Below are 14,198 nucleotides of genomic sequence, written 5' to 3'. Positions count from 1 at the left end.
TATCAAAGCATTTCACTCAACTCTGAATGAAATATCCACACCATCTATAGCTCAGAAACCTCAAAGGGGTGGAAAATGCTGTAAGGGTGTTCTTGAATTGATGAATAAAAAAATCAGACGCCCCTATGGTCATCATGAAAAGATTGATTGCCTGGTTAAACAAGAAATGGACACATCTAACACATGAGAGAGGTCGTAAATGCGCCTTTGGCCAATATCGCTGCCTATCCGGACTGATCAATGCAACCTGCAAAATAAACTGTATTTATTATTACTCCAAGGGACTGCAAATATGAAATTGAATGGCATATTTTCTCAACAGATCTGAGATGCCGTAAACTAATGTATTTGTCTAACAGTCTACCAGTCTTGACAGCTAATAAAACAGACAGAAAAGAAAAACTATTGAGGGACAATTTAATCTTTTCACGGCATGATAAAAAGCAGCAATCCCTCGGCTTTGGCATATAGGGGTAATTAAATCCCTGCTTAGGGTGAAAAGCATTACAGACGCCATTTCCAAAAGACCCCCTGTATACCTTTTCCTCAAAACTGGCACACATAAAGACACATAGAGTACGTATGCATTAAAAGTGTATATAACAGAACTTTTCACAACCTGTCAGAATTTACAAGACCCTGGGAAGTTTGATGTCTGAGGCACATTAAAAAATGAATCTGGTTGAGCTGTTGCCGTGAGGGCACATCTTTGGCATTTTAACGCTTTGTCTGTTTCTCTCAAAATAGACTGTGGAATTGTGTTTTTTCCCCCGTTTGCTCAGTGTGGCCCTCAACCTCAGCTTGACCCTCACAGTATAACAGATGGCTGCATTGTCTTTCTGTCATACTTTTTGACATTGCCGGCCCTACAAGAAGTATAGAGATGTTTGGTAGACTTGACCTGCAAAATTTGAATAGATGGAGAAATATCTGTTATTGAAACTTGAAAGTTATTTTTTTAAGTGCCTTTAGCTATTGTTGACCGTGCCAACTCAGTTCTGATATAAAATCAACATGAAGCAGCGTTCAAAACCCATTGTATCTCTCTAAGGTGCCCTAACAGGATATTCAATCCGTTTTTTATGCACTGGAATTGTTACGAATTGGAAAAAAGTGAACAATACATACCAAAATAGTGAGCCCTGACCTCTTGAAGCAAAGCTGTTGGGAGACTTTTGGAGTTTGGATGTAGACATGGAGGTCAAGTTCGCCCTCAAGAGCTTCTCTATGGCGTAAATCTACCTTTACTTGATATTTTGCTTTTTGATAACTTTTGATAACAAATGACCAAATTAACTACTAGAAAAGTAGGAATTGACTAAAAGAAGTTTGAATAACATATAGATGATTAAAAAGTGGAGTGTTTGGTAACTTCAAATAGTTTACACATAAAACAAGGCAGTTTGCAAAGCTGAACAAAACAAAAACACTAAATTATGCAAAGCTGTCATAAAAACAACTAACTTAGTAATCTACGTCAAACCAATTACAGTTAGTTTTGTTCATCTTCACGTTTGGAGGCATGGAAATGTTGCCACAATAACAGACCGTTGTGTGTAAACTCTTGGACATATTTTTACAATTTTATGCCGGCAAACATTAAATATTTCACCTACTCTTTAAAATCCAGCGTTTAGTTTGATTTTGATAAGCGTTCGTCATCACTGTTGTAAAAACGGTTTCTTTCTTCTTTCATTAGGGGTTTGGCGCCACGAAATCTGTTGTTTCCAGGCAGAAACATTAAAGAACGCGACACACACGTTTTGCGGAAATACTGTTTAATTCAACAATCCGATGACGACTTTCGACACTCCTGAAGTGTTTTCCAGCTTTTGTGTCGTCGGTGGGCGTGACGTCTGAGTCTGAAGACTATGTCAAACCTGACCTTATTACTGAAGCTATATTTATACCATGTGCCGATCCATCGCTTGCTTAAATTTGTTCTCTTCCCCAGACTCGGTTCACTTATTACTCAAAAATTGTTTGACTGAAAGGAATGCAAAACTCGAGCCTTAATCACAGCGGGTTCTTCTCTAAGGCCTTGGTTAACCTGCTGAGTTAATACCCTTCTCGATATAAGGGGGTTGGGTATGCTCTGCAATTCGAGTCTTTTGCATTAAACCCGGAGTGGTGCCATGGAGAGTGCGAATGACATTTTATTCCTTGTTCTGGTGTCTGATCAGGGGTCTTGGGGGGGCCTGGCCTGATTAAAGCAGTTGAAAGTACGCACAGCTCATTAAAACAAGAAAACCTTTCTGTGTTTTCTAACCGCACACAAAATTCATTTCATCAAGGCTTCAGGAGCATAAGCACGAACACTCATGAGGAATAGAGATATGAAAGAGAAATTGCTGGCACAATATATTAGCAGGAAAAAAGGAGGGGGAAAAAGAGCAAAAAGGCTTCATCACACTCTGAACATGCAACTAAATTTGACAAGTGCATCAGAGGACAATGGTTGGTTTTGAAAGGCTTATTATCTCCATGTACAAGATGGTAGGAGGCCAGAGAATTGTGGGCCGTAAGTCTTTCGCTGCTTAAAACTTTATTAGTGGGAGGACGGAAATCGTTGAAACTATGGTTCTCTGTAAAACCGTATAGAGAGGGGACCTCTACTCACCCATTTTGTGGGAGTTACAGTGGCATTTATGTGAGAAAAACTGCTTTTTTCCTGAGGTATTTCCAGTAAGTTCCGGATTCAGAATGCTTGAACTCTTAGGAAACCTGCAGAATGTCTTTGTTTTTTTGCAAATGAATACAGCCCTGATGTTAATTATACATTAATTATATTACTTTGACCACAATTAGGATGTATTAAGCAACATAATATAACTGGGAATCAATCAAAACACTATCCACATCAAAATTATGCAAAAGCATCCAGGTTTTGGCCTTGAGTACACATGATCAGGAGGGCATTCTGGCAGACAAAAATGAATCCATTATGTTAATATGTAGTTTCCCCGAAATTTAAAGTCACATTAAATAAATGGCAACTACATCAATGACATTTCATTCACAATGCAGTTACTTTGACAAATAAATAACAGTTACAATCTTACAAATGTTTGGCACCGTCCTTTAAAATAATTTGCTCTTTGTGCCAAGAGGGCACTTTTAAGACTATGTGTCTGTAAACTTACACATTGTGTGTAGATTGTAGACTCTGCATATGCCTTTGTGTATATGTTTGTGAGTATTTGTATGTACGTGTACACATACAGCGATTTTGTTTTCACTGGACATACCCATTGGAAATCTAATACTACTTGTACATATACTATATGTAACCATTGTTAGTATAGATTGTTATCTTGTCGGTTGTGTGTTTGTCACAGTTTTCACAGTCAGCCATCAGTTACATCAAGACCATACACACATTGGTCATACACACAAGTTAAAAAAAAAAGAAAAAAAGAAATTCTTTTCAGCAGGGAATCAAACCACAAATAACTGTCATTCCCATATGCCAACAATATATTTAAAACATTCCAAGAGCATAATAATGTATCTCCAATTGTCTTAGCTTGGTATCTACCAACCACAGTGCAATAACGCAAGCCTTGAGGCTGTTTAGAAAACTAATCTCCTAACTGAATTTAGGAAAATAGTAAAAAATAGAAATAAAAATCTTTTGGAGTCTTAAATAGGAATAAATGAGATTTCAAGAAAGCTAATGATGGTGGAATATATGCATATGTGGGTTTGTCATTTTGTTGCAAGCACTTGCTTTTGGTTTGTCAGTGATATTCATATCAATCCATGTAGACTTTGTCCATATACTGTTCAATTCTCACACTATTCTATACAGATACACAAAACATTAGCTTAGCATTAATATAACTTCTTTCTAAACAGAGTACCTAATGTTCATCTTTTCTTTCCTCAGTGACTTGTAATTGACTGCAATCTGAAGTTCCCAATGAGAGGTTTTAGTAAAATGGTTCACAAGGCAAACCTTTGAATTTTGACTTGACAGTGTCAATTCTCAATTACCGAGTATTGATTTTGAACCTTGAAGGATGATGTGACAATACAGTATAATTGATGCATGCTGAGAGTTCTTAAGTTTTAACACTGGCCAAATGCAACTGTAAAATGAACATCAATTTCCATGTACAGGCTGAATTCTAACGACGTTTGCACTTGAGAGAGAGAAAACCCAGTGCATGTCAAGCATAATTTATTGAAATCTACATTCATTAGTTAACATATCTAACAAATCCTAGTTTTTGCTGTCAAAAATACCATTGCCTGAAATTTCAAAGCCCAAAGGTCTATTTTGTAGAGTTCAATGTATATTTTAAAGCCAATAAATTGCTCTAAAGAAGAGCTTCAGCTTGCCTTTCATTGCCACGGACGAAACAGGAAAAACTCCAGGGATGCATTGTGGGTGGTGACCTGACCGGAAAGGGCAAGATTAATTTCAATCACTTCTCCAATCTGGCAGTGTTAATAATATTAGCACCTCTGTGACCTCCTGACTCCTCTGCTGCAAATTACTATTTAATTTTCCCAATAAAGTCATGCAAGCACAATAACATGGTCTTAAAAAATGAGATTGAATTTGTTTCATAAGATCTTTCGCTTGACCACAACCGACATAAGGTCAAGAGAAGTGGCTTATAACAGGAAAAAGAAGGTCAGATCAATAGGGAGAAGCTACTGTAGTATTTAATGAAAGTATATCTGACCAACTAATCACTGAAATACAAATATGGCATCAGATTCTGTGGAATCAATGGGTGAAAATGTACAAGTATTTTATATGTGAAGTCTGTTCAAGGTTTTCTGTGCCTGTCATAAGCTTAATAGGTCATTGCAAAGTTTTACTCAAACACCAGCAAGACAGTTATTATGAAATTATATGTTTAACATTTCATGAAATTATAGCTTCCAAATTAAGTTGGCCATATTGTGAAAGTGTGTCATTGAGTTAAGCTTTGGCATTTTGCCTCCCAACAGGCTAAACAAAGCAAACTCTTTGCGTAACTTCCCTTAATATTTAATACCTAATGGTTAACTCTTGTGTATATCAGCGTATAACTGCATTGGGGTCTATATCTGGCTGCCACTTTTAGAATCAAACTGAGACATAAAGTTTCCATTCTTGAACCCCATTTTACTCTTTCACTTCTTAGAAAAACAGGTCAAGTAAAAACTGTCTAAAGTCTCTACAAATTAAAAAAAAAAGTATTTTGAGGCTCACTGTGCCGCAAACTAATGCCAAGAAGGAATTAGCATTGTGTGTTTCATCGAATTGCCACATTGCTTGAATATAAAGCATGTCCAAGTGGCTGCCTCTGGTTTGATAAGTGTGTCCCACACACGCTGTGTAAAATTTGTGTAGGTGTCTCAAATCAATGAATATGCTTAGCTTGAGCTAACATTAGGGAATGGGTGTGAACAGGGTATCCATGTTTTGACCTGTGGCTTTTTTCCCTCTTACTAATTAACATTGTAGAACGATCATCTTGACAAGCATCAGTTACCACCATCACTCGAGTCTATAATCGGGCATTTGTAAAATAAAACCTCTAATTCCTCATTTAAGGCTATTATCTTTTCAAACCACAGTGCAATAGAACATAGGTCGTACACAAGGTAAAATGGAAGGATTCTAAACTGAAACTGGATGCCTTTTTAAGTGTCACATTTCCTGTGCATTTCTGGTTGGTTGCTTATATATGCCTTAAACTTGGAACACTAGGGGGTTTTTTTTACCTAAGAGTATACCAATTTTGGCGGGTATTTTCTATCACCCACTTGATCAGAATGACTTTTATGAGAGAATTGATGAGATTTTAAGTGCTTCTAATTTCAATATTGGACAAGAGATAATAACTATGGGGGACTTAAATACGGATATGCAAAAACATGATACTTCAATTTATAAACAATTTAATTTATTTGGTGAATCATATGCATTGAAACAGATTATTGTGGATCCTACTAGTATTACGCATAAAACTAAAACTGTCATTGACATTGTATTGGTATCTGATAATTCTAAGGTTTTTAGAAGTGGTGCTTTGGATGCTGGTATTAGTGATCATTGTATAGTATATGTAATTAGGAAATCTAGGAGAGAGGCTATAAGGCAACATAATACAGTGAAATTCAGATCTCAAAAAATACAGTCCAGAAGTTTATGTAGAAGAACTTATTAAGGTTGACTGGACTAAAATGTTGTAGTTTGATGAGGTGGATATGGCCTGGGACAGGTTTCAGATGAATTTTTTTATTTTTATTATTTTTATTTTATTTTTATTTTTTTAAGTTTTGAGTAATGTTGCACCTTATAAAGAAATAAGAATTAAGCAAAGGACTGAATCTTGGATGAAGGATAGTATTTTAAAGGCAATTAAAGATCATAATGATAGTTTTAAGTTTTTTTTTTTTTTAAAGGGATAGAAATAACGATAATTTTGAGATATTTAAACATAAAATATATATTTTTTAAGGATAGGATTAGTGAAATGAAGCAGGATTCTCAAAAATGAAGGAGAGTATTAAATGATTTAGGGTACCTAGAAAAGACTAAGATACAATTTTCTAAAATTAGCTTTAAAGTAAATGGGAAGATTGAAATCTGATCAGATAAAGGTAGCAAATCATTTTCATGGAATTTTTACAATGGTTGCAGAAAAAATGGTAAATGAGCTTCCAGCACAAATTGGTATATTTAATGATAAATTAGTGAAGGAGTTTTATACTTGATGCGGTGTTACGCCAGGAGGATTTTTGTTTACTAAAATAAGTGGAGAGTAAAATTTTTAAGAAAATAATCTTAAAGGGATACTCCACCCCAAAAATAACATTTTGGCATTAATCACTTACCCTCATGTCGTTCCAATCCTGTAAAAGCTTAGTTCGTCTTCCGAACACAATAAGATATTTTGGATGAAAACGGGGAGGCTTGAGACTGTCCTATAGCCTGCCAAGTAAAATACACTGTCAAGGGCCAGAAAAGTATAGTTCATCTGCTATCAGTGGTTCATCCGTAACATCATGAAGTGACGACAATACTTTTTGTATACGAATAAAACAAAAATAACAACTTTATTAAACAATTTGTCTCCTTTGTGTCTCCACATCAGCATAGTGCCATTTTGGAGAATCTAAGCAGTACAGGAAGCTTACGCTCTTTTTTTTGTCAGCTATGCCACAAGGATATGTTTTCTATGTATATTTACCTTTGATTTGAAATAAAACAGTGAATCAGTACAGAGTGGCTGACACAAAAGGGCATAAGCTGCCTGTGTACTGCTCAGATTCTCCAAATTGAATAGAGTTGTTATTTTAGTTTAATTCGCATACAAAAAGTATACTTGTCACTTCATAACATTACAGTTGAATCCCTGATGGTAGATGGACTACTCTGACTATGCTTTTCATACTTTTCTGGACCTTGATAGTGTATTTTACTTGGCAGTCTATGGGATGGTCACAAGCCTCCCAGTTTTCATCCAAAATATCTTAAAATGAGTTCCGAAGACGAACTAAGCTTTTATGGGTTTGGAACAACATGCGGGTAAGTGATTAATGACAAAATTTTAATATCGGGGTGGAGTATCCCTATAAAATTAGTAAAGCAAAAGGGTTAGATAATATTCCAGTGAAGTTTCTTAAGAATTCAGAAAAAAAATTATTTTTTACTCCAATGGTTACCCATATTATACATTTTTCAATTTGTCAAGGTAAGGTTCCTGATTAATTAAAGCAAGCAATACTTATTTCCCTTTTAAAGAAAGATAGTAGGTTTGAGCGTTATAATTATAGGCTGGTGTCAATTTTGAGTGCATCATCAAAAGGTAAATAAAATAAAAAATGTTTTAGCAAATTGAACACTATCTTCTAAACATAATATATTGTATGAGTTTCAATCTGGTTTAAGGAGAAAACTATTTTATATTTAACAGGTTATATAAGAAAAGAAAAGTATAAAAGGAAGTTAAGTGGGGTGGGACTGTTAGATCCACAAAAAGCATTTAATACAGTCGATCACAGTATTCTGCTTTTTTTATCCTTACTTTTTTTTTTTTTAAGATTACATCTTACCTTGAAAATAGGTGTCAAATAGTAGATTTAAATGTGGTGTTTTCAGAATGTCTGACCATTTCATTACGGGGTAAAGCAAGGGAGTGTATTAGGTCCTTTACTTTTTAATTATTATATATTAATTATTTTAAAATGGCCTACTCAAATAAGCTTTTATTATATGCAGATGATGTAGTTAGAATTGTGTTTCATGAGAGGAAGGAAACTATTGAAAATAAATTAAGTAGAGAGACTGAAGAGGTCTCCAAATGGTTTTGCCATAATAAACTTTCTTTACATTTGGGGAAAGCTAAAGTTTTATTATTTGGCTCGACTGCTTAGATTAGAAGTAAAGGTTGAAAATCAAATTATTACACCTAAATGAGAAGTAAAATATCTGGTTTGTGCTTTGGACAGTAATTTGACAGGAGAAATTAGAAAATCAAAAATTTGTAATTAAATAAAAAAAAAACAAAAAGGCGGCTTTCTTATATACTGAAATGTAAAAAATGTTGGCTGGTGCATTAGTGCAGTCAAACTTTGATTATGATGCAGTTTTGTGGTATAGCAGTATTTCAAAGAAATTAAAAATAAATTGCAGACTGCTCAAAATAAGTTGTGTAGGGTTATTTTGAAAGAACATCCACTGATGCATTTGCGAGATGAACATTATAGGAAAATTTGTTAGTTTTTTTTTTAAGTCTAAAAGAGGGTAACTTAAAAAATAAATAAATAATTGGTGATGGTGTTTAAGATTTTAAAGAAAATTGTTCCAAAGTATCTGTTGGAATATTATGTATTTGTAAGAGAGGTTCACTGTCATTCTAAAATGGGGAGCAGTAATGATATATATCCTTGTAGGTTTGAGAGTGAAATGGTAAAAAAATAAATAATAATTTTTATATACTAGCTTGAAATAAATTACCTGGGTGTACTCAAACTTTACAAGTTGACAGTTTTTTCGAAGGAAAGTAAAAAAATGGTTGTTTTATCACTGATGTTTTGAAGTTTGTGTGGTAAGTTTCTGAACTTGATGTGGATAGCATTCCATTTATGATTTATTTGTCCAATATTTATTTTATTTTATTTTTATTATTTTATTTTAATACAGAAGACATAAATGGAAATAAGCCGAATGCTTTTTGTGTATTTTATCCTTGACAGTTGGAAATGTGTTATGTCTTTGAGGACTTTTTTGTATTATGTTTTCAATTTTGTCAAATAAAACAAATAAACAAACAAACACCTGCTTAATTCTGTCTCTTTCAGAACACTTGTCTCTGTGGTGGCCTATAGGGACCAAAGCACCTGCTGATGGAGCCGGCCGAGCTGTCTCAAGAGTCATCGGTTCTGTTCTCCACAACCTCTCCTCCTGCTGTCACGTCTCTCACAAGTATCACAGTTTCTGCTGTGCTGACACCCCCTTCCAGTAGTCCAGAATGTCATGGAGATCCTCATCCTTTGCAAACTGCACTTTCTTTCGAAGAGCATGACCAGCGGCTATGTAGGCCTCCTCACGGGGGCTTTTCTTGTATGGACGGAAGCGCTCCCAGATTTTAAGCGTGCTCTCAGAGGAGTACTCAGGGCTAGAAGAATACCCTGAGTAATTGTGGTGGCGGGGAGAAAGCTGTGAATAGGCAGTGTCCTTCTTGGTGCGAGTGAGAGGCTTTAGAAAGGAGACTTTCTGGGCAGGGGAGTCAGTGGCACCCTCATAGTAGAGGGCGGGGAAGGAGTGTCGGTGCTCTGAGCAGTGGTAGTCTGGGTGCACCTCCAAGTGGTGCTGCTGAGCTGTGCTACCCCCGCCTCCAACCACAACACCACACCCACCCGAACCACCACTGCCACCACCGGCTCCCCCTCCACCCCCGCTGCCACCATCTCCTCTGCCATTACTGACTCCATGAACCCCTATTAAGGGCAGCCTCTCCAGTGGCTCCCCGCACCGAACAGGGCTGCCTTTCTCAGGATACTTGCATGGCTCTGTGCTTCGAGGGTCAGGGATGTCCAGATTGAAAATCCGAGCGCTTTTGACAGAGCCACCGGAAGAAACGCTGCAGCGATTTTTAACAGAGTTTATAGGAACAACTGCAGCATCTGCACTAAGTTGTCTCTGCAATGGCCGTGATGCTGTAGCTGGGGGTGGGTCCCTGTAGGGAGGGGAAAGAAACCCACCTCCGCTGATGCCGGGCCGCTCAGAAAGGGGCAAAACAAGAGGAACAGGAGGTAGAGGACGGATTTTAGGGGACGACATGATCTGGCATGTCTCTGTGATGGTAGGGGAAAGTGGAATTAGCCCCCTGGCTAATGAAGGGACACTAGGAGGTGGTGGAGAGGAAGTGTTATCCGCTGTAGTTGCAGTGGCCGCAGCTGCTGCCACAACGGCTACAGAGTCTAGTTTGAGCGCATCAATGCAGTTATTGATAATCTGATTTACCTTGTCCACTTCCTTGGCAATAGTGGAGATCTCCGATGTTGAATCTCGGCCATCATCATCAGATTCATCTCCTCCATTGAACCCATTTTCATCCCTTGTGATTTCATCCCCTAGCCTTGTTACAACTCCATCTCTTACTCGCTCCTCTCCTCCTGCTGACATTCTTACATCCATGTAGTTTCCCTTATTGGCGCCCATGGCTTCTGAAAAAGCTGTAGCCATCTTCTCCACTTGTGGAAGGGAAGAAAGTCGAGAAGAGGTGGTGTTGGCTGAACTATGAAGGATGCCCAAGCTAGAGGATGCTGACTGTGACAACTTGCCATGGTGGTGTTGATGATGGGACTGGTCATGGAGTTTCTGCAAGGCCGTAGGATCCTTGGCTGCTGCAGCAGCTGCTTCTGGCCCATAGCGCATCTCTAAGATAGTTTTCTTAACACTAATAGACTTTTCCTTTTCCTCGTGCATTCGACGTCTACGTAAGCAGTAGTACACCAAGCCCAACACAATGACCATCCCAAACAGGCAGCCTAGAATGGTCATAATGTAATGGGTGGTGGTAGAAGGGGTTGCTCGCAAGTTATCAGGTCCTGGAGCCTGAGTTGCAAAATACAGACAAGTGTGATTGTACCGCTGGGAATTGCGAATGGAGGCAACACAAAAGGTGTAATTTGTGTGGGGCTTTAGGTTGTTTAGTCTAACAATCTCTTTCTTGTTCCTTAAGTTCATGACCTCTGATACATAGGTGAGGTTATACTGCACTAGAATATACATCTTACTGTAGGGCTTGGGTATTTGAACCAAGAGGGATGCAGAGGAGAGGGAGACCGTTTGTAACTTAATGGTGGGGCTGTATGTTTGGTCTGTGGTTGATGAAGCTGTGGGCTGGTGATAAGGTCCCATCTGATCATAAATATCTATCCCCATCCCAGAAGAGTCTAGGTCAGGAGGCAGGGCTGTTATGCCACCAACAGTCACTCCATTATTACACATGGATGACAGGATAGAACGAGCATTTCTTCCCTGATTACCTCTAGGATTTAGGAGAGGGTAGCCAAAAAGTTCTTTTGGAGTTTCACACTGGAGCCTGTCATAGGTGTGAGTGACATTATCAAATGCCTCTAGCCAAATAAGGAAGCCGTACAACTCACAGCCACAATGGAAAGGATTTCCAGCCAGTTCACACACTATTAGCCGTCCACCCAAAACAATGAAAGTTGATGAATCCAGCCTTGTTAATTTATTAGAGGAAAGATCAAGACTGCTAAGGCTTGGGCACTCCCAGAAGGCATTAGTTGCAATTACCTCAATAAGGTTATGCTGCAAATACAGGCACTGCATTCGACCCAACCCTCGCAGCATCCCTTCAGTGAGGTTGGTTAGCTTGTTATATCCCAACTGCAAGACCTGTAGATTGGCCTGTCCTGTGAAGGCACCATCCTCAATGTAGGAGATTTCATTCTTGGTAAGGTTGAGGTCAGTAAGGTTGGTGAATCGGCTGAGGGAGCTGAAAAAAATTGCTTTGAGCTTGTTCTCATTCAGCCGTAAGTCATGGACGGTGTTATTAATATGCTGTGGGATTGTCTCATATGGAGGCTGGTTCTGACTGCAGATTGCCAGCCACACATAACCTTTATCCCCCTCAATTAGCCAGCAGTCACCCCTGACAAACGAAGGTGCATGGAGGAGGAGAAAAATAGGGAGATAGAGGATGAGAAAGCAGTGTGGAAAAGCACAAGATAAGCTGAACCTGCAGGCCATTTTGTAGCAAAAAACTGGATTTGTTTTGATCAAGGTGGGCAATGAAAGAAGTTAGGGTTCAAAATAAGAACGATGATCACGGGAGATGGACGACCAATAGGATTACGAAGACACAAGATCTAGGGGGCAAAAAAAAGTGTCTTGAGGGCAATCACAGCTGTTCAGGGACCATAATGCCAAACATAGTCCTCCTTTTACGTGGTCCGTATTATAGGTTTATAGTGTCGCTTGCCACAGCTGTAATTCATGGTCTTTTAACTTCTTGAACGCTCTCCTTTTGAATCACTGAGCAATGCTTTCAATCTGTCAGTTTTGGATCTGTACAAGAGACAAAAGGTGGGGAGAAAAAATTGAAAACATTAATGATTATGCTTTAATTATAAACAAAACCAGGTTTAGAAGACCATTTATGCATTCAAATTTCTAAAGCCATGAAACTTTGTCTTTTCTGTGCTAGTTTAAGTCAACAGTGTTTGATTATAGAAAACCATGTTGGTACAACTAAACAATAAAGGCTCAAATCTGTTCTAAAAGAAAGCATAAATGACAGCATAATTAGGGACCAGACTGTAAAACAGCCATTAGTCTTTGTAAGTCACTGAGGTATTACAGTGCCTCTGAGGATTCATTTAGGATTTCCATTATCCAAACAACACAATTCTACATGTCAATCTTTTGGAGGAAAAAAAACGAAGTTGGTTTCCTTGGTTAAAAATGCATAACATCTTGGTAGCACAGCTAAAGTGGCTTAACAAAACAGCAATGTGTATGCACATGTTTATAGAAATAGGAGGTAAGGCTAACAGGTAGTTTCATAGTAGTGTTCAGGTAGTTTCTAAATGCCACAATATCGATATTGTCCCAGCAACTCCTTCTACAAGTATTAGCAATTAAATACTGTTAAATATTAAATATTGTTCACAAAACCTTCCATACTTAAAAAATGGTAGTATATTTTGGGTCTTTATAGCAGTTTGAAACTATAGATATCAAGCCTCCGGTTAATTTTGTAACCTCAAATAAATCTATCTAATAATTCACTGAATGCTCAACAGGCCTCTTGCTAATGCTAATTTATCCATTTCTTTAGACTTCCTGTGTACTGAGACACTGCTCACAAAATGTTTAATTCATGCTTTGAATTAAATCACACAGAACACAATTTTAATAATCCTTTATATTAGACTACAAATATTGTCATGGAATCATGCATAATAAAACCCAAGCCACACCGCACAGCCAATCAGTCTTGAATTCAAGCATCCAATTTTACAATAGTCACTTCTCATTCCTTAAGACCTCACAGAAACAGAGAACCCATTTCCCCTGGTGCCCGAGCTCAAGATTGAAATTGACAATTCAATTCCTTAACTGACGTCAGCTGATTTACCACTGACCCTCAGAGTGTTTCATAACCATGGGATATTCTCGTAACTGTCAATCTTTCAGTCCCACAAGAATGAAATGTGTGTGTAGGACTTTTTATCTCTGTAGGAACAACATTTGGTAAGGAGTTTTACAACTCTTTTATTTCAGCCTCAGTAAATACTCACAAATATAAATTACACCCAAGAAAATGCGATGTTTGTATGCAACTGAGTGTATTTGTATTGCTGTGAATGTATGCGTGTAAACATGTAAGTTATGTCAAGGGAAACATGCAGTGCATGCAAATACCGCAGAAGACTTTTATGCAAATTGAATGTGAAGAGATGTAATTCTAATGGGAGTATTAATTACCCTGGTGACAAGAAAAAAAGGTTTACATAAGACTACTTGAGCAGCCATAATTGTGAAAGTTATCCTATAATGGCTGCATAATGTAACTTCAATATGCCAGATGACTGTTGCACATCAAACCAAAAAATATATATTATACCCAGTTGTACATCTCAAGCATTTTCAGACTATTAAATGTTAATATCCCACAATGCACTGGGATAAACACGGAATGATGAATTAATGG

General features: G+C 37.6%; 1 protein-coding gene across 1 annotated transcript; it reads right to left on the bottom strand.

Moving 5' to 3' along the window:
- Positions 1–7,568: 7,568 nt before the first annotated feature.
- On the bottom strand, positions 7,569–12,546 carry LOC113080873 (protein phosphatase 1 regulatory subunit 29-like). The gene has a single exon (XM_026252924.1). It carries the CDS (start codon positions 12,230–12,232, stop codon positions 9,437–9,439), a length of 2,796 nt encoding a protein of 931 aa, XP_026108709.1. The 5' UTR covers positions 12,233–12,546; the 3' UTR covers positions 7,569–9,436.
- Between the last annotated feature and the right edge of the window lie 1,652 nt (positions 12,547–14,198).

The sequence above is a fragment of the Carassius auratus genome, unplaced genomic scaffold (genome assembly GCF_003368295.1).
Source record: "Carassius auratus strain Wakin unplaced genomic scaffold, ASM336829v1 scaf_tig00032374, whole genome shotgun sequence".
Lineage (NCBI taxonomy): Eukaryota > Metazoa > Chordata > Actinopteri > Cypriniformes > Cyprinidae > Carassius > Carassius auratus.
The sequence above is the reverse complement of the archived record's forward strand: the minus strand, read 5'-3'. Positions and strand labels throughout refer to the sequence as shown.